Source organism: Balaenoptera physalus (genome assembly GCF_965194825.1).
Source record: "Balaenoptera physalus genome assembly, chromosome: 14".
Taxonomy (NCBI): Eukaryota; Metazoa; Chordata; class Mammalia; order Artiodactyla; family Balaenopteridae; genus Balaenoptera; species Balaenoptera physalus.
In genome coordinates, this window is record NC_138893.1 from 13846177 (window position 1) to 13865684 (window position 19508).

Here is a 19508-nt window from a genome sequence, read left to right on the forward strand (position 1 = left end):
GAACACACAGCAAGACGGTGGCCTCCTACAAGCCCAGAACAGAGGCTTCATAATGAAACCTACCTTGCTGGCACCTTGGTCTTGGACTTTCGGCCTCCAGAACTGTGAGAAAACAAATTTCTGCTGTTTAAGCCGCTCACTCTGTAGTATTTCATATGGCAGCCCAAGCAGACGAATACACCTGCCTTTCTTTTAAATTTCACTTCCCATGACTCTTGTTTCAGCCACATTTCAGGTCCTTTGGAACCAATCCCAGGACATTTCGATCACTATCCTTTCTGCACACCCACCCGCCGTACCTCCTGTCACCTCAACCCCACACTTTGAGGACTGGCTCCTCTCACCCTAATTCTCAGCTTATATGTCACTTCCAGTAGTGGCTAGCTGTCAAGTTTTTTGCTGTTCACCCACCTTATTTCAAACTTTTCTTCCCTTGAATTGTTAAGGCTATTTATGATACTTCTCCTAACTTCTCTTTGTTCCATGTACTTTCTCTAATTCAGTTTTATTGATTAAGGCCCTTAGGTGGCAAAATTTACTGTAAGCTAGCTACCATATTACAGATCTCTGTCAAACGTGCACTTGTTTGAGGCAACTTTAATTAAAGAAAGCCAGGAGAAGTCTAAGATATGCCCTTTCTAGTAGTTTTCTTTTGATGGCCAGAGCCTTTAGACTCGATGCTGCACTTTAATTCAGAAGTCAATGTAACAGTTTAATACATGTAATAAGTTAAAAAGTGTTAGTGAAATAGGAGCTGGGTTTTGTTTTTCCAAACATGTTTCCGAAAGCCTGTTTTATTTTAAAACACACACGGAGTTGGACACAAATGCCTTTTTAACCATCGTGGAGATTTCACAGATTGCTTAAATTGGTCACTCTTCCTCTCTACTGAGCCCGCCGTTCTTGACGCCTTATGAAGGACGAGAAGATGGGTCTCTTCCTTTGCTTCCCTCTTTGTTGTAATACGAGTCCTTGGATGACAGTAATTATACGACCAATTTTTCCGTAACCATTTGGCGATCACTAAAGCTTTGCAGTTGCCGGTTTTCCTACCGGTGTCTTACCACCTAAGGGAGAAAGACAGAGACGGCTCATGAAATGATATTGAGTTTGACCTTCCTTGTACAACTGTTTAGGCACTGGCAAAAGAGAAACACATGACACTTGTGCAGAGTTTTACAGACTGACAAAGCACCAATGGAGACAGCAGCGCCCTTCGCAGGAGAAGCAGCGGTGTCTCAGAGGCGATGGGCATGGCCAGCCCCACAGCCATGTTTCCTGAACTTCACGTCTAGCATGGTCTAGTACATTCACACTCACATATCTGCCTTCCGAGAGGAAGAACTCAATCCCGTCGTCCTCACGACGAGGGCTTCGGGGTTTGTTTTAGCTTTATGCCCCTCTCACCAAATTCAAAATCGAGTTTCAAGGTTACGTATTCTGAAAGTTCAGACATACTGTAAATAGAAGACTGGGGGGAAATTCCCTGGCGGTCCAGTGGTTAGGACTCCGCGCTTTCACTGCCGAGGGCCCAGGTTCATTCCCTGGTCAAGGAGCTAAGATCTCGCAAGTCGCGGCGCGGCCAAAAAAAAGAAAAAAGACTGGGATTTCAACCTACGTATTTTCTTCAACAAGAAATTAGTATTTTCACCTTCCCTATCTCTGTCAACTACACCTTTGCCCTCTATACTTTTTTCTTCAATGACTCTCCTTTAACCATATGCCTGCCCTGGTTTTCCCCTAATCCCAACAGACATCTATCTAAAGCTCTTCTATACAGGTTTGACAAGTGTACTGAGTTACGATTAGGTACAAAAATACTACTTGTAAGAATATCCACTCAGTGAGCTAGTCCTTTTTCAATATAATCAGCAGACAATTATTTTTTTCAAAAGCTAACACCCTCCCCTTCTAAAGTCACCCCATCATTCCTATGAGAAGTGTTCTCTACCTCCTCTGACCTTTCAAATCTGTTTATATCAAAAGTCTTGACTCTTACTGTATACCATAAACAAATGGCCTCGCCTTTTGGGGCTGGACTATTTCTTTATAAGCTGATAGGACCTGCAGAAGAGTCTGGATTGGATTATTCTCCCAAGGATGTGCTATCAGCCCCCAATTTCAAGTTCAGAGTCTACATATGATGTGGATATTGACCCCGACCCCTCCCACGGGAAAGAAGAGATCTGAGGGTGGAGAGGGAGCAAATGAATCCAAGGACCAAACGAGAGGAATTTTCTTGATGTTCACCAGGGCTAGATGTAAAGGGTCTAGATCTTGGACCCTGATTAGTTATGTTAGGAGCTGATCATTTTTATGCTGTATAAGACCGCCTATTTTACGCCTGTTGTGTCTTCTCTGTTAGTTTTCTCCTTAGTTTCCTTGAGAAAATTCTAGATGATAGAAATAGTTCTCTGCGTATACTAAAACTCTACTGCTGTTCATTTTGATCAAGTATTTAGTGCCATACTTTCTTGTTTTACTATATGTTGATAAATGCAATGTGCAAACCCATCATATTTTTATTAAACAGCACTTACCAAGCATTTCTTCTAACTTTGTTGTGGCAGGTTCATTCACAGTAAATATATAATCATTATTTCTAGGAGAAAAAGTAACAAGCTTTCTTATTGAATAAACTAGGAGGAAAAGACAACATTCATTATTTATATAGTAAGACTACTTTTAAACAGTCTTCCTCAGGGCTAGTTTTAAATAGTTGAAAGTTGTGTGGATATATATGTAAGATTATACATACATACACACACACACACACACACACACAAACACTACATGCCCCGCCCCCCAACTTTTCTTATAATTAACCTATAAATTTCCATATTAGGTCGAAGCTAAAACGCTGGCCTAAAGCACTTTCTTTCTTTGCTTCAATATGGTTTTTATTCACACCCACAATAAAATTCGCATGGTAACTCAGAGTGACTTAGCTAATCAGGACATGGATAAGTGAAGCATGATGTAATGTTTCCTAGATCCTGCATTTCCACATCTCTCTCTCGACTTGGTGCTCAACTGTTCTGAGCTGTCGCTGCCCCCTGAGCTCACGCTGGGCGTCGTGCACAGTTACTTACACCTTCTTCTTCTGCACCACACCGAGCCTCACAAAAGCTGCTAAGGCATTTTTTTGTACATCGGAGGATAATACATCGTAACACTGTGAGGCACCTAAGAGAGAGGGAAAGGGAGAGTTAGTGGCTTACTTTCCGTGCTCAACTAACAGAAGTTACCCCCCACAGAGGTGTGACTCACCTTGATCGAGAAGCTGACCTGTGAATTTTCTAACTTTCACCAAGTACTGTTTCTCAGTGAAGTAGTCTTCTTCTTCGTTCAAGAGGTATTTGCAAATTATCTGAGTTTTAAGAGGGAGGATGAGAGGAACAGAAAGTGAAAAAGAGCAGCCAAATACAGGAGAAGAGTAAATAATTTTACACTGCCCCTCTTAACAGAATGATACATTATATTAGAGCAGAATAAAGACCCCCCCCCCCCCGAACCCCGCCAAAAAAAGTTCTACCTTTCACCTGGGGAAGACACTTGCTCTTCAGACCAGAAACAAGCACAGGGTAGGAAAGTCTTAGTTATATTTGCTATGGGAGGATGAAGGAGAACTTGCGAAAGATTTACACACCTGGTAAGATTCCACAAAAGGTTTAAAGAGTCCTATTAAAAACTCTAACACAGTATTTCCTTTTTCTGTAACTAGGATGTCCCTTGTCGTCACCTGCGCGGCCTCACTTTTACAAAGCAGGTAACAGCCTTCTTCAAAGTCCTGCAAGGGGAGGGGAGAAGACAGAATGCATCCTCTAATTTGTAACTCAGGTCAGCGATCCACTGCTGGGCTCAGCATGTGCAGCCCTGTGCCCTCCGAACAAGGGAGACACCAGCTAATTCTGCAAGCCTTCCCGGACTGTTGTGGCTGTCAGACAGGAGCCAGGGCAGCACTGTTCCAGCACTCACAATGCTCAACCTCAAATACAGCAAACACCGAAAACCTGATGAGCCTCAGAAATCGTCACCTGGGCCACAGATTTTCCCTCGCTTTGCACTGACAAGCCATACTCCTTGCACTTGGATGGAAGTGCACGCAGCAAGTCCAAAAAGTACTGAGGATCATGTTATGCTGAGAACGGCTGTCCTCATTTCCTACTGAATCAAACCTGCGGCCCTCAGCATAACGGACAGACACTTAACCCACCTGTCCATGCTGGCACTGCCCCCAGCCCAGCAAGCCGGAAGTCCAGCTCTGGGAGCCCGATCCTTCACCTGCTGTCTACACCACCAGGCAGGACCACTGTTGTCTAATCGCAAAGCAAAAGGCCCTACTCATTCTAACAAGTGGTGCTGGAAAACGTGTGCTGGTTGCTAAATTTTCTAACAAAACAGAGTTGGTTTATTTACAGTGGCTGCACTAATGGCTCAAAGATTTGGTTCCTCTCACCAAATAATCCCTAAATTATTGATTAAACCTGACCAAGAATTAAAACAGTTTGTTGAACTGTGAGTGTCCATGTTTCTCTTTTGTTCTGCTGCACGTAGCCTTGAAGGGAGGGAAGACACACCCGTGAATCCAAGCCTAACATTTCCAGAACTCACACCGCGAACACACTTGCTCTTTGGCAGTAAGGATTTACCTTTAGTGCATTTCCTGGAAGAAAGATGAACTCATCTGAAAAAACATTGCATAGGAAGCGAAAGCAACTGTAGACATCCTCTGGAAATAAATTCATTACATAAAATTACAACTCTGCTTTTTAAACATTCAGGGAGTACCAAGAAGTCCATGATACTCCAAAATGCAGTATTTTAAAGGCATATTATTCATATACCAGGGACAAGAATTCAGGCCCCCAAAGGAAGCTATAACCAATCCAAATTTTACCTACAGAGAAACTACAGGCTAGCATAGTTTCAATGGTTGAGACTGAATTACAACCAGGTCTCTAACCAGTCAGTCTGGTAACGAGCAAGAGGCCGCATTCCGCAGAAGCCAGGGTACTTCATTTCCCCCGTACGTGGTTCCCTAGCAGAGAAGGAAAGGAATGGCTTCCTTCATTCCCTTCCACACTCGTATCTGCTGATGTCTCTACTGTACCCTTAGTGCTAGGACACACTGGCACACAATCATAGAGACTACTGTCTTAACCCTCGGGCGTGTAGGTCTGCCCTGCCCGTCGGCTATAGACCATCTTTCTGACGTGAATTTTCTCATTAGAAAAATATACATCCATATGGACACAAACGGTTGCCTCCAATTTCAGGGTGTTCACACTGAAACACTCTAGAAGACCACGTATGTGCCCCTCGGTTGTGGACAAATCCCAACGTAAGAAGCCTCAGACAGAACTAAGATCAAGCTTTGAGCTTTCTGTGTCCTGAGCTAAGTTGTCTGACCTCTCTGGGACCCAGTTTCCTCATTCACAAAATGAGGATGAGCGCTGGACCTCTGAGGTTCCTTCCAAGGCTAAAGGTCTGTGGCTGAGCCCAGTGTTTCTCAACTCTGGCTTTTCCTTGTAATTCTCTACAGAGCTTTGAAAAGCAAAAAACAAAAGCATCGATTTCTGGCCCACACCCCAGAGCAGCTGCGTCAGAAACCTTTGGGGATGGGAGTCAGCCTCCCAAAGCCCTGAGGTGCAGCCCGGGCAGAAAACGCCCGGCCTTGACCACAGGTTTCTGCGGAAAACCAGTTATGCTCATTATTATACTCCTCGGTGCGGCCAGAATGCTACCGTGTGCTGAGCTGGACTGTTTACCCGCCCTGCTGCTTCTGTCAGATGAGGGAAGTGACGTCAGAAAAAGAGCATCCGACCAGCAAATGGGGAGCTGGGCCCTAGTCCCAGATCCTTAAGGGACCAGGAATCGCTGGGCCTCATTTTCCTAACTTACAAAAGGAGAGGTTGAGATGAGATGATTTCTTAGGTCCCTTGCAATTCCCAAATTCTACGGCCAGGTATGTAGGGGAAAAAATCCTAATGAGCTCTGACTAGAGGTCCCATCCCTTGCTGGTGTGTGGGCTGCAGGCATGTGGCAGAGCATTATAATACAAGGCTTCAAACGTTGCTCTCTGTATGGAACTCAACGGCCAGGTCTCTTCAAAAATTCAAGACCACCTTCCCGCAAGTTACCTTTCCTGAACCCAGGCGTCATCTGCAATGCCACAGCTACTAAGGAAGGACGGACAAAAGTGTTGAGCAGCTGGTTCCTGTAAGCCGAGCACATGAGGAGGGTGATGTGCTGGAAAACAAGCCCGTCGACCACTTCTGCGTCTCCAGAGTCCACTTTCAGAGTCACCCGGTCTTTGGCGAGGCTGACGACGTTGGAGTGCAGAAGAAGGCTGGACTGGACCACTTCTTCAGCAAGCTCACTGTCTGCATGCACAGAGACAGTCCATTCAGGCAAATGGCGAAGAAACGGGATGGTCGCTGCTGGGGGTCTCAGGCCCAGTACGAACCAACGCTAGTGACCCGACACGTTTATTCTCAAGTGCCGCGTACGGGTTTTACGCTCCACCAATTGAGGTAATGATACCATATGTGAAGGATATTGTAAAAGCACTATTTCATAAGTCAACTGACTCTGAGGACATGTAACGTGCTTTCTTATCTACCCCAAATCTGTCAGCCATTCTGAAACGCACATCAATTCCCACTCTGAAAACCAACGCTTCCTCAGGAACCAAGGTTTTGTAATTGCAAGTTACATGACAAGAAAATCACATATATGGGAATGTAAGAATACTAACACAAGAAGACATGCTTCATACACACATACACACACCTCGCTTAGACCAATTCCGAGATGGCAAGAATATCGCTTTACAACTTTGCAGGTAAACCCAAGGGCAGCCCAGAGAAGCACTCTCCTAGCTTCAGGTCTGAGCACAGAGGGATGCCGAGGAGATTTTTCTGGTTTTCCTACATCAAAGATAACTAAAGAGGCAGGCTCATAACAGTTCCTGGTAAGCCATCACCTGACACTACACTGGCCTAGAGATAGCCAAGGAGTTAGAATTATAAGTATAATAAAGGGATGGTGATATTTAACAACATTCTTGATAAGGGAAATACTTTTATTGTTCCCCTGAGCCAAAGAGCTGGCTGACAGGTGTGCTAGGCAGGCACACTTCTGGAGCTGGGCGACAGGCTCTGCTGCTGTGTCACACAAGGGACAAGTGGGAGGTGTGGTTTTTCCTTTCGGACTCGATCACATTCGCTTGGACTAATCTGCCTTGTCTCAGTCCGCTCAAGGTAAGGGTGCAGCACATGATATCATATATATAATACAAGATGATTTATCTTACACATACAGTATAATGCTATGTATATCATAAAAAGGCCTAGATAGAATGCTTAAGAATATATGGGGTAATCTGGGTAAAAAAGCAAAAAGGAACCGAATACACATGACATGTTCTAAATTAGGAATAGTGTTTGATAACTACATGATTTCCAGTACTTGGATACCAAGCAGCTCTCACTTTGTAACAACTGGAGTTGTCGTGGCAGCTGCACAGGTACTTTTCGCTGTGGACTGGCCACATATTTATCCCCTCTTGAAAAACTAACACCTCAGAAAGACAGGTGCCTCTGCCTTCACACGTTTCTGAGCCAAACATTCCTCTTTCACGACTTTCTGCCTTGTAGTACAGTCGACATGTCCTTTGTTTCCCATCAGACTGTTAACAATACTGGGATTCGGATTCATCTTTACTTCCCTCCCGGTGACCAACACTCAACTGGCCGGCACTCCTGTTGGCAATTCTTCCCAGCCTCTCTCAGCCACACCGCCCTCTGCCGCTGCCTGGCTCGGCTTCCTGAGTTCTTACCTACGCACGGCAACCTTCTCGCTTGTCTCCCTGCCTCCAGTTTCTCCCCACTGTGGTCCATCTTTAAAACTGACATCAGGGGACCTCCCTGGTGGTCCAGTGGGTAAGACTCTGCGCTCCCAATGCAGGGGCCCCGGGTCTGATCCCCGGTCGGGGAACCAGATCCCGCATGCCACGGGGCAACTAAGCCCGTGCGCCACAACTACCGAGCACGGGAGCTGCAACTAAGAGCCTGTGTGCTGCAACTAAGACCCAGTGCAGCCAAAATAAATTAAAAAAACAAAAACATACCTCCTTATAAAAAAAAAAACACAAAACCTGACACCAGGCTGCTTGCTAAAGGCCAATCCGTCACACTTCCCTGCCTAAAACCCACGCCCGCGTCCTGTGACCTACAGACTCCAGTCCAGATCCCCAGGCAGCGGGCCTCTATGATCCAGCCTCTGTCCACATCTCCGTCTCCATCACTCCCTTCCCAGAGCCAGTGTTCTAATGTTACCAACCGCCAGCAGGGCGAGGGATGCCCGGTGCTGTCACACCCGCCGTCGCATGCTTCCTGATCCCTACGTTAACAGCGCTCCTCGCCATCTGTCTTCCTGAAGCGCTCCTACCGTCCCACCAAGATGCGCTCAGTAACTTCTATGAAATCTTCCCTGCGCGTGGGCCCTTTCCTACGCAGCAGTCTCAGTAAGCCCCAGCAACGTGTCCATAGCTCTCTGTCTTTATGGCACCCAGCCCTCTCTACTAGTTTACACATTACTACCCACCCTGTCTTCTACACACCAGCAGAACCTCCAGAATGGGGTTGCATCTAGTTCATCTTTGTACCCCTGGTAGTTCCCAGCACGCACTAGGTACTCAGTATAGGTTTAATGAGTGGACAGTAAATACTTGACTATAAATAATTATCCGGTCTTAAAAAGACTGCATTTCCAATTGTAGTCAAAGAGATTGAAAACAACTTAAGCTAACTATTGTCATATACATCCCAAACTCCCAGCATAGTCTTCATAACTCCAATGAGGTTTTTACAAAGTTGTTATTATCAGAGAATTGTATACAGTTCTCCAAGATCAGCCCTTTAATCCTTACAATCCAGTGAGGCAAATGGGTTGCAAATATAATGTGGTAGAAAGAGGTGGGTGTAGGGGTTTCCCTGGTGTCGCAGTGGTTAAGAATCCACCTGCCAATGCAGGGGACACGGGGTCGAGCCGTGGTCCGGGAAGATCCCACATGCTGCGGAGAGACTAGGCCCGTGCGCCACAACTACTGAGCCTGCACTCTAGAGCCCATGAGCCACAACTACTGAGCCCGCGTGCCACAACTACTGAAGCCCGCGTGCCTAGAGCCCGTGCTCCGCAACAAGAGAAGCCACTGCAGTGAGAAGCCCGCACACTGCAATGAAGAGTAGCCCCCGCTCGCCTCAACTAGAGAAAGCCCGCGCGCAGCAACGAAGACTCAACGCAGCCAAAAATTAAAAAATAAATAAATAAAATTAAAAAAAAAAAGTTTAAAAGAGAAAAAAGAAAGAGGCGGGTGTAGAGGGAAGAATATGTGGAGTATAGAGTCATTGTTTAGTCTCCACTCTGCCAGGTAGCAAGGGCGGGTATTCTGGTCCTCTATCTACTCAGAGCCTCATAGGGAGAAATGACATGTAAACCGTTATTCTCAAATAATTGATATGCTACGTTCAATGTCCTAGAGTGATAAAAACAGATTAGGCTTTCTTTCTTTGAGCAATGCTTTGCTTAAAGTCCTATATGGGTTTTTTTCACGTCTAGGCTACAACGTTTCCAAATTAAGAGATAAAAAAACAAGCATTCTCACCACATATGTCCCACATACATACCAGGCCAAGTGAGAAAACCCCCGAAGGCCTGGGCTAAGCCTTTCAGCCATAAAGTCTTTTCCAACAGGGCATCGAAGTCCATGGATGGCCGGTTCTGAAGCAGAACAGCAACTATTAGTGGCCACGGGCTCAGAACCAGGTTTTGAATTTGCAGGAGCTGCATTCTATAGGCAACTTCAGTGACAAAGGCATGCATGTCCTCTGACTGTTTCTGAGGAATATATCTAAAAGCAAGAAGACAGAACAACCAATTACAGTTCTGCTACTTAGACAATGTGAGTGGAGAAGGGAATGGGAGCAGACAGACCCTTTAGAAGGTTTCTCATACTTTCTGCCGACTGAATTCTCTCAGGTCACGCTGCAAAAATATACTTTCACTTTACTAGAGTGGGATCTGTCCATTCGTCTCTGGACTATGCTCTTGAGAGGTGCTTAAGAATACTCAAGGTAAGAGGGTTGGTTCTATTATCCCTGGTTCCAGGCCAAAACAAACAGACAAATAAACAGACAAAAAACACTTGCTGCTGCTTTGTAAGTGGCTGCATCACTTCTCCTGTGAAAACTGATGCCTCCTCCCGTGGACTGAGCTGCTCTGTCTCCCGAGAATCCACAGTACTTTGAACACGTCTCTTGCAGAACACACCTAACAGGCGATGACATGATATGTATGGCAACTGCTTGTGCCTGTACTGACAGGCTGAACCGCTGGCCTGAGTACTGCTACACCGCCCTTCTGAGCAGCTTCAGGGCACCTGCTAAGCACTGCCTCGGTCCTTGCCTGACAGATTCCTCATGCGTGGATCACCCAGTGTTGAGTCAGATGATATCCGGAACCTACCCAGAGCCGGCTGGAGCGAGGATGTATGCGTAGGACCTAACAGCAGCCACATGATAAGGTGGCTTAATGTGAAAGCTGTAGCCAATGGGGACTCCCTGGTAATGGATACAACTGGCCAATTTGAGATGGACAAAGTGAAAGCTTGTGGCTGCAGAAAGCTAATGTCTGCTTCTGAGAGCTGACGAAGCTGCGAGTGCGGCTGCCGGCCGCTGTGGGGCCACTGGCGCTACAGATAAATTATGATGCTGCAGTCATGGAAGCCTGGCTGGGCAGGCGGTTTGTCCCCTTTCCTCCTGCGGGTGTATTTCTCTACATTAAGAAAACCCAAATGTGTATCTGTACCTGCACCCTGAAAGAAGCTAACACCTTTCCTTGCCCACAAAACTATAACCTTCTGAGAACAGGGACTCACTCCCATTCATTATTATCAAACAATCCTTTCTAGGATCAAAAACAATACTTAGTACACACTTTGGCTGGCCTACCAATAGGAATTGTGTTCGACAATTCCCATACATGCACTTGTTAACAACAGCTTATCTCTTCACACTTTTAAGTCAGTAGGGTATTAGGAAGGGAGCTTGGAGAGAAGAAATCCAAAGAAGCATCTATTACTTTGAGAGTAGGCAATGGGTTTTGTGTTTTGTTTTGTTTGTTTGAGCATTGTCTGGCTTTGCATGCTTAATGTATATATCCTGCAGTTAAGTGTCTGGCGAACATACTAATTGAAGCTTTCTGCTTCTCCGGGGTGTGATCTCAGATAACCAAGTTTCAGTGCCAGAAGTGGTCAACTCAAGAATCGCAGTTTACACTTTCAGATTTTCATCCTTGTTTCTATGTCAGTTATGAAAACACAGGCCTTGCACCTTGGAACCAAGTTATATGGGCTCTGACGCATCCTCCCAGCTGCCAGAGATCGAAGCGACACAGGGTCTCCGAAGTACACATGAATGTTTCCAAACTTTTCAGAGAGAATCTTCCTGGCTTTCAACAATCCCTGAGAGTACCACAACAGGGGAAAAGAAAACAGGAATACATTCAGAAATCAGTTGGTGTATAAAGTACATCATAAATAAATATAAATTGAAAGAAATTTAATTTCTTTAAATGCCAGTACAATCAAGCTTGGCTACCCTTTACATACAGTTGTAGATTCTTTCGGCTTAGGAACCCCTAGGAGCTCATAAGCATACAGAGTTTCTTCCAATATCCTGTCGTAACTGATGCTGATTGGAACAAGGTAGGTATCAAAAACTTCTCTTTTAAAAAACGGTTCCATCACAATATTCAGAAGACCTGTAAACGTCGGGAGAAATGATTGTTCAAACATATTGAAAAGGAAAGCAAACAAGGCCGCAGGAACATACTAAAAGTATACATTATATACCAAGCCCATAAATAGAAACAGTTGAACTTAAAGAAACAGTTATAGTTATGAAGTAAAGAACATCTTGCAAAAAAAGTGTCAAGTTCTATTTAGCAGCTACGATGACACCACGCCTGAAGCCTCTGGGTTTGTGTTTTCCCTTCAGTCTGTAAGGAACCTACCAAATTTTGGAGTCAGTGTCTTGGCGGAGCGGCTTCTGGTCCCTTCGAGGAAAAATTCAACAGGAGCATAACCATTCTTTAAAGAGAAAACACAAACAAACAAAACAAAACACAAAACCCATTGCCTACTCTCAAAGTGATAGATGCTCCTTTTGATTCCTTTTCCCGAGTTCCCTCCCCAGCCCTCTGAGCAAACACTGCTCACAGTGAAACTTAAACAAGAGAGTCACACAGAGTAAACAGATTGCGCAGGTTATGCACATTCCTCGAGGGGGAAAAACCAGCTAAGCAGTCCATTCAGAAGTTACGAACTTAGGGCTTCCCTGGTGGCACAGTGGATAAGAATCTGCCTGCCAATGCAGGGGACACAGGTTCGAGCCCTGGTCCGAGAAGATCCCACATGCCGCGCAGCAACTAAGCCCGTGTGTCGTTAACTACTGAGCCTGTGCTCTACAGCCCATGAGCCACAACTACTGAAGCCCGCGCGCCTAGAGCCCCGTGTTCCGCGATGAGAGAAGCCACCGCACCGCAACGAAGAGTAGCCCCCGCTCGCTGCAACTAAAAGGAAAGCCCGTGTGCAGCAACGAAGACCCAATGCAGCCAAAAATAAATAAATAAATAAATTTATATTAAAAAAGTCTATTAAAACAAAAAAAACAAAAAAAACAAAAAAAAAGAGAAGAAGTCACGAATTTAAATAAGACCTTAGAGCAAACTTCAGTGAAAAGAAAATACAGCTTGAAAGTACTCGGTAATTATTTGCACCTACCCGTAACATAGTTTTCACATATTGGGAGAACACCGCCCAGTAGAGTTTATTGCCACCAAAGGTCCGCCGCATGAAAAATGCCCCCGACATTCGCAGCAGCTCACCAACCATCTTCATTCCTAGGAAGTCTACGAAAGAAACAATGGTTAATGTTTATTTGCAGACCTTGAAGCTTTCTATAAATATCTCAACTCAGATGCTATTAAGATAGATTTCACGTATGTAAGACACTCCTAATCTTAAGAAGAAACATCTAATGGAATTAAGGAAAGAAGGGACTCTGTCAGCAGGTGCTGGCTGGGAGGTTACCTTGTGCACCCCACTCCCCATGCACCTCTGCATTTACAACCAGACCAGCTAGAGATGGGGGAACAGCAGGCAATGGGACAGCCTTAACTATGCCAATTTCCTTAGTCAGCACTGCTGCTGACCTCAGTGACAGACCAACATATATCCTCCATGCTCTGGACAGTCAGGCCAAACTAGCTCTCACCTTTCCTTTTTAACCATCAGGTGAAAATTATCAATCTTCTTTTAGTGGTACAGATTAAAAAAGAAAAGCAAGTCCAGAATGAGAGAAAGAGTTCTACCACCAGTTTTAAAACAGTTCTTTTCATTTTTCCCTAATTTTCAAATAACTTCCTCGCGTGTCTATATAGATGGAAATGCTTTCAAAGTGCTTAAGGTCCTGGCAGTTTTTACCTTACTGTTTACTGTGTTTATTAGCAAAGGTGTAGGCTTGAACCCCAGCTTTCCTGGCTAGCTTATAAGGGAGATGATAAACAATTTATTTGCCTTAGCAATCCTACTTTTTGGAATCAATCCTACAGAAATAAAAGCACTAATATGAAAATATATTGAAAACTTGTTTGTAACAGCAAAACTACCACATTATGATACATATACACTGCTGAATATTATATAGCAATGAAAATGTTAGACATGAAGTTGGAGCCTTACCAAAAAAAATCACACCACATACAAAGATTAACTCAAAATGGATCAAGGACCTAAATATAATACCCAAGACGATAAAACTCTTAGAAGAAAATATAGGGGAAAAGCTTCATGACATTGGACTTCGCAATGATTTCTTGGATATGACACCAAAAGCACAGAAGATAAACAACAGATAAACTGGACTACAGCTGTCCCTGGGGTTGGGGGGAGTCTGTGGGGCATTAATTTCAGGACTCTCCACGGATACCAAAACAAGAGGATGTTCAAGTCCTTTATATAAAAGGGCAGAGTATTTGTATATCACCTAGCACGTCCTCATACACTTTAAATCATCTCCAGATTACTTATAATTCCTAATACAATTACTACGTAAACAGTTGTAAATACCACGTAACTGCTGTGTAAATAGTTTCCTGTGAATGGCAAATTCAAGTATTGCTTTTTGGAACTTTCTGGAGTTTTTTTTCCTGAATATTTTTGATCAATGGTTGGTTGAATCCATGGATGCGGAACCCGTGGTACAGAGGGCCGACTGTACACCAAAATTAAAAACTTCTGCTCATCAAACAATACAATCAACAGAGTGAAATGGGAGAAAATATTTACAAATCACATATCTGATAAGGGGTTAATATCCAGAACATATAAAGAACTCCTTCAATTAAACAACAAAGAAAACAAACAACTAAAAGGACTTGAATACTCCTCTGAAGAAGATATAGAATCGGCCAACAAGAACATGAAAAGATGCTCAACATCACTAATCACCAGGGAAATGCAAATCAAACTCATGATGAGATACCACTTCACACCCATTAGGATGGCTGTTATTAAAAACAAAAAAACAAAAAACCTAAAAAAACAGAAAATAACAAGTGTTGGTGAGGTTGTGGAGAAACTGAACCCTTGTGCACTGTTGGTGTGATTGTAACATGGTGCAGTGACTGTGGAAAACACTATGGCAGTTCCTCAAAAAATTAAAAATAAAATTACCATCTAACCCAGCAATTCTACTTCTGGGTGTATACCTGGAAGAATTGAAAGCAGAGACTCAAACAGGTATTTGTTCACCTATGCTCACTGCAGCACTAATCACAAGAGCCAAAAAGAGGAAGCAACCCAAGTGTCCAGGGACGGATCAATGCATAAACAAAATATGGTATATACATAGAGTGGAATATTATGCAGTCTTAAAAAAGGAGAATTCTGACAGACACTACAATACGGATGAACCCTGAGGACGTTATGCTGAGTGAAATAGGACAGCAACAGAAGGACAAATCCTGTTTGACTCCATGTACAGGACGTATCTGGAGCCGACAGATTCATAGAAATAGAAAGGCGAATGCTGGGTGCCAGGGGCTGGAGGGAGAACAGAATGGGGGGTTAAGTGTTTAATGCAGACAGAATTTCAGTTGTGCAAGGTGAAAAGACTTCTGTGGATGGATGACAGGACAACAATGTGAACTTAATGCTACTGAATGTGCACTTAAAAATGATGAAGATGTTAAATTTTATGTTTTGTGCATTTTACCACAATTGAAAAACATGGTAAAAGAATTTAGATCTATTTATTGACCTACAGAGATAGCCACTGATATATTATCAAATAAAAATAACAACAGCAAGTAATACATCCAGGTCGTATAATCTCATTTTTCAACCTGAACCAAAAACCCTATGTGCATATATGCTTGCTGACGTCTGGGTAGGCGCAGTAAAGCACAGTGCAGAGGACAGAATCCAAACTATTAAACACTGGGACTGGTAGAAAGAAGGGAGAGGGTTTCCCTGGTGGCACAGTGGTTAAGAATCCGCCTGCCAATGCAGGGGACATGGGTTGGAGGCCTGGTCTGGGAATATCCCACGTGCTGCGGAGCAACTAGGCCCGTGAGCCACAACTACTGAGCCTGAGTTCTAGAGCCCGTGAGCCACAACTACTGAAGCTCACGTGCCTAGAGCCTGTGCTCCGCAACAAGAGAAGCCACTGCCATGAGAAGCCCGCGCACCGCAACAAAGAGTAGTCCCCGCTCGCCGCAACTAGAGAAAGCCCACGCACAGCAATGAAGACCCAACACAGCCAAAAATAAATAAATTAATTAAAAAAAAAAAAAAGGGAGAGGTTATTTTCATCATTTTCTTCAAATAACCTCGGCACTGTTAAAATCATTCCCGTGAATGCCTTAATTTTTATAATTAAAAAAAGGGAGAAAACCAATGCATACCCATTCCTGCTGCTATGACCGGCACAGGTAAGTCGTAGTTGTATAAAAGAAAAGACAGCATCAGAAAGTCAATGTAACTTCGATGACTGGGCAACAGAACAACAGGATGCTCCTGGATGGCTCGCTGTAGCTTTAAAACAAATGTTACACTTTGAATAATTTCAGCTTTCATATTATTAAAATCGTATCTTAAATCAGAAAATGGAAGAACGTGCGTATGTACAGAGGGAATACGAGTAATGTTTTTCTGTCTCCCTACCACGTACGCAGAACTTATTTCAGAGTTCTAGTTAAATAATCTCCCATAACTCAAGAACAGCAAAAAGATAAATTTTACGGATCATAACAATGATGGTGATGATCACTAACACGTACTAGTTGAGAAGCAGACTAAGCACTTTACAGGTGCTGTTTAATGCCACGTGTTTGTACATAAGGCCTAAGCCTCAGCTTCCTCATCTGTGACATGGCCACGCCTCTAACACATGGTGGAGCTAGGCCTGGATCTGTCAGTCTGAATTAAAAAGTCAACTGTCAGCCACTGCGCTAGACTGACTGCTAGTTTGTAGGAAGAGAAAACAAAACTCCTCTCAGGGAGATTAAAAACAATTACCAATTGTTAGGACCAAGGAAAGGACTGGTATTTCTCTATCTACGCACCGGGCTCACTGCCAGGGAGAGTGGGTGCCTCGTAGCAGGGAGGGAATGCATCCGAGCTCCCTGATCCACTCCTCGGGCTGTCAATCCCCAAAAATACCCACTGTGTCAAGGTGTGTCTGTCTTCCTGAAATCTAAATACGTAACCCACTGAGGCAAGGTAGTCTGCGATCAGTTAAGACGTAGCCAGCAATATCCTCCGCTCCCAACACTGTAGCAAACGTTCTCCGACAGAGATGCAGACGGTAAGTCAGCAATCTAGAAATTAGTCATGGCAGGAAGAAATACTTGGAGGCAAAGTAAATGACTGAATAAAAACAAAGCATTAAAAGGCATGAGGAGGAAGGCCGGTGAAGGTAAGCGCTTCCTTGTAAGAGAAAAAAGGTATTAAAAACAAATGAATAGAAATAATCTTCATAGGGAAAGCTCTTACTTTCAGAAAAAAGTAAACAATTAAATGACAGGAGTGATAGAATTAGAAAAATCACCATTTGGCAATCATAAGAGTAATAACTGATTCAAGCAAAAAACATCAGTGGCTGTAAAAACGAGTGGAGGAAAGTATGATGAAAAACAGGACACCGAAGCATCCTTAAAGTCTCTTGTCCCAAGATACTTATTAATTACAGGGGGACAAAGAGTAACTCTACAGTGGCAAAGAGCACTGCAGCCAACTGACCAGCGTGAACATCACCAGGAACAGGCAGACAGAGGCCACGTGCTTCTGGGCTGATACACTGAGAAGGACACGGCCTGAGCCTAATTGAGAAGACATCCCAAACCCAAATCTAGGGACACTAGAATATAACTGGCCTGATGTCTTCAAAAGTAGTATCATGAAACACAAACAAAGACTAAGTAATTGTTCTAGATTAAAAGAGTCTAAAGAGATCCGGAAGCTGACTGTAACACACGACACAGGACTTTCTTTTGTCTAGACAGGACACAGCTGGGACAGCTGGTGAAACATGAATAAGATCTGTACTACCAGCACTGTGTCAATGTTAATTTGCTTATTTTGATAATTACACCGTAAAAGAATGTCCTTGTTTATAGGGAAAACACACCAGAAACGTGTGTGAGGAAAGGAAAAAGAACATGTTGTAGGGGAATCTTGGTGAAGAATATACAGAACTTCTTTGTACTACTTCTGTAACTCTGTGAACATCTGACTTTAGGTTAGTCTGTAAAGTCTGTAACTAAGTGACTAAGTTAGTTTGTCTGAAGCCCGTAGATCTGAAGGTACGAGGAGAAAACACCCTGCAGAGAGGCGGAGTCTTTTCTGCTCAGGCTGGATGCCACCTGCTAACCAGGGCCTGCTCATCTAGTGCAAAGCGGGATGCCTTTGAGTTGAATAAATTGTGAGGGATTGAAGAGACTGCTTTTTTACAAGCAATACTCACTTTCTGAATACCTTCTTCATTTACACACACTTTCGAGAAAATTTGTTTAAATACTTTGCTCAGGGCAAAGGCACAGAACCGAATGGCTCCCAGACGCAGTTTGTGGTTCATTTCATCCAGGATCTCACAGGCTTCCTCTCGCAGGACCTCGGCAGATTGAAGGGATTCCCTGGAAAGCTACAAGAAAAGGGAAAGCAGGGATAAATTTCTGGAAAAAAAAAAAGAAGTCAAAATTCTTTTTGCTCAAATCAGTAGGACCAGTGCCAAATGGACCAATGTTATTCTATAACTCAAAATGATATGTTTTCTTCTTAATTTAAATTGATATAATTTAAGCTTACATCCAAATTCTCTAAAATAAGTTGTTGCTCAAGATCTAGTGTCCGAGAGCATACACTTAGTAGTTACTTTCAGTAGATTGTTGCAGCTGATTTTTTAAAAAATTTATTTTATTGATTTATTTTTGGCTGCGTTGGGTCTTCGTTGCTGCGCACAGGCTTTCTCTAGTTGCGGCGAGCGGGGGCTGCTCTTTCTTGCGGTGCACGGGCTTCTCACTGCGGTGGCTTCTCTTGTTGCGGAGCATGGGCTCTAGGCACGCGGGCTCAGTAGTTGTGGCCACGGGCTCTACAGTGCAGGCTCAGTAGTTGTGGCGCACAGGCTTAGTTGCTCCGCGGCATGTGGGATCTTCCCTGAGCAGGGATCAAACCTGTGTCCCCTGCATTGGCAGGCAGATTCTTCACCACTGCACCACCAGGGAAGTCCCACAGCCTACACATCTGAGGAATCAGGATCAGAAGGGAAAGAGAGAACTGGAGCATTAAAAAGAAAGAATACATTGCCAGGAGAGGACCTTCCTCGAGACAGAAAATGCTCATGCTCGTCTGCGCCAGTTGAGAAGGCTGGGGAGTAGGAAAGACAAGACCCCTGGGGACAGGAAGGACCTGGATAGGTGAAGAACACAGGTGAAAAGGCCGGTTTGTTCGGAAGGCACTGGAGGAAAGCAGAGAAGAAGAGAATGACCTGGCCTCTTATCCTGTGCACCTGGGCTTCTCATTTGCCCAACTGATATGCTGTCCCTACAGATCCCTCTCCCTGGAAACCTGAGAGAAGCAACGGTCTTACAAGTCCTTGTCCCCAGTGATGTCCCTCTTCAGTCTCTTCTCCACGTCACAAACTTGAGCAGTCTCTTCACGCAGGAGTCATCACATCCTTCCTTGGCTAAAGCCCCTTCAATGGCTGCTACTGCACTGTGCAAGATAAAGGCAGCCTGAGTTGGAGAAGCGGCAGCAGGGATGGAAAGAGGTAGACAAGTGCTATTTTTAGGAGGGTACATCACTTTTAGCAGAGCACATTAGCAGCTCTTAGTGCCTGAGAGCGTGTGAGAGGAGAGTAAGAAGCTGAAGATGGCATCCAGAT

General features: G+C 44.2%; 1 protein-coding gene across 1 annotated transcript in view; it reads right to left on the reverse strand.

Moving 5' to 3' along the window:
- Window positions 1–759: 759 nt before the first annotated feature.
- The window catches only part of GNPAT (glyceronephosphate O-acyltransferase), a 30819-nt gene continuing 12070 nt past the window's right edge, over window positions 760–19508 (reverse strand). The window contains exons 3-16 of the mRNA XM_082423005.1: window positions 18093–18269; window positions 16033–16162; window positions 12848–12975; window positions 12079–12154; window positions 11675–11826; window positions 11397–11527; window positions 9693–9916; window positions 6144–6386; window positions 4653–4732; window positions 3650–3790; window positions 3271–3370; window positions 3093–3186; window positions 2541–2602; window positions 760–1067 (exon numbers count right to left, since the gene is read on the reverse strand). Coding sequence (XP_082279131.1) covers window positions 1024–1067; window positions 2541–2602; window positions 3093–3186; window positions 3271–3370; window positions 3650–3790; window positions 4653–4732; window positions 6144–6386; window positions 9693–9916; window positions 11397–11527; window positions 11675–11826; window positions 12079–12154; window positions 12848–12975; window positions 16033–16162; window positions 18093–18269 — 1782 coding nt within the window. The 3' untranslated portion in view covers window positions 760–1023. The remainder of the gene's footprint in view (window positions 1068–2540; window positions 2603–3092; window positions 3187–3270; window positions 3371–3649; window positions 3791–4652; window positions 4733–6143; window positions 6387–9692; window positions 9917–11396; window positions 11528–11674; window positions 11827–12078; window positions 12155–12847; window positions 12976–16032; window positions 16163–18092; window positions 18270–19508) is intronic.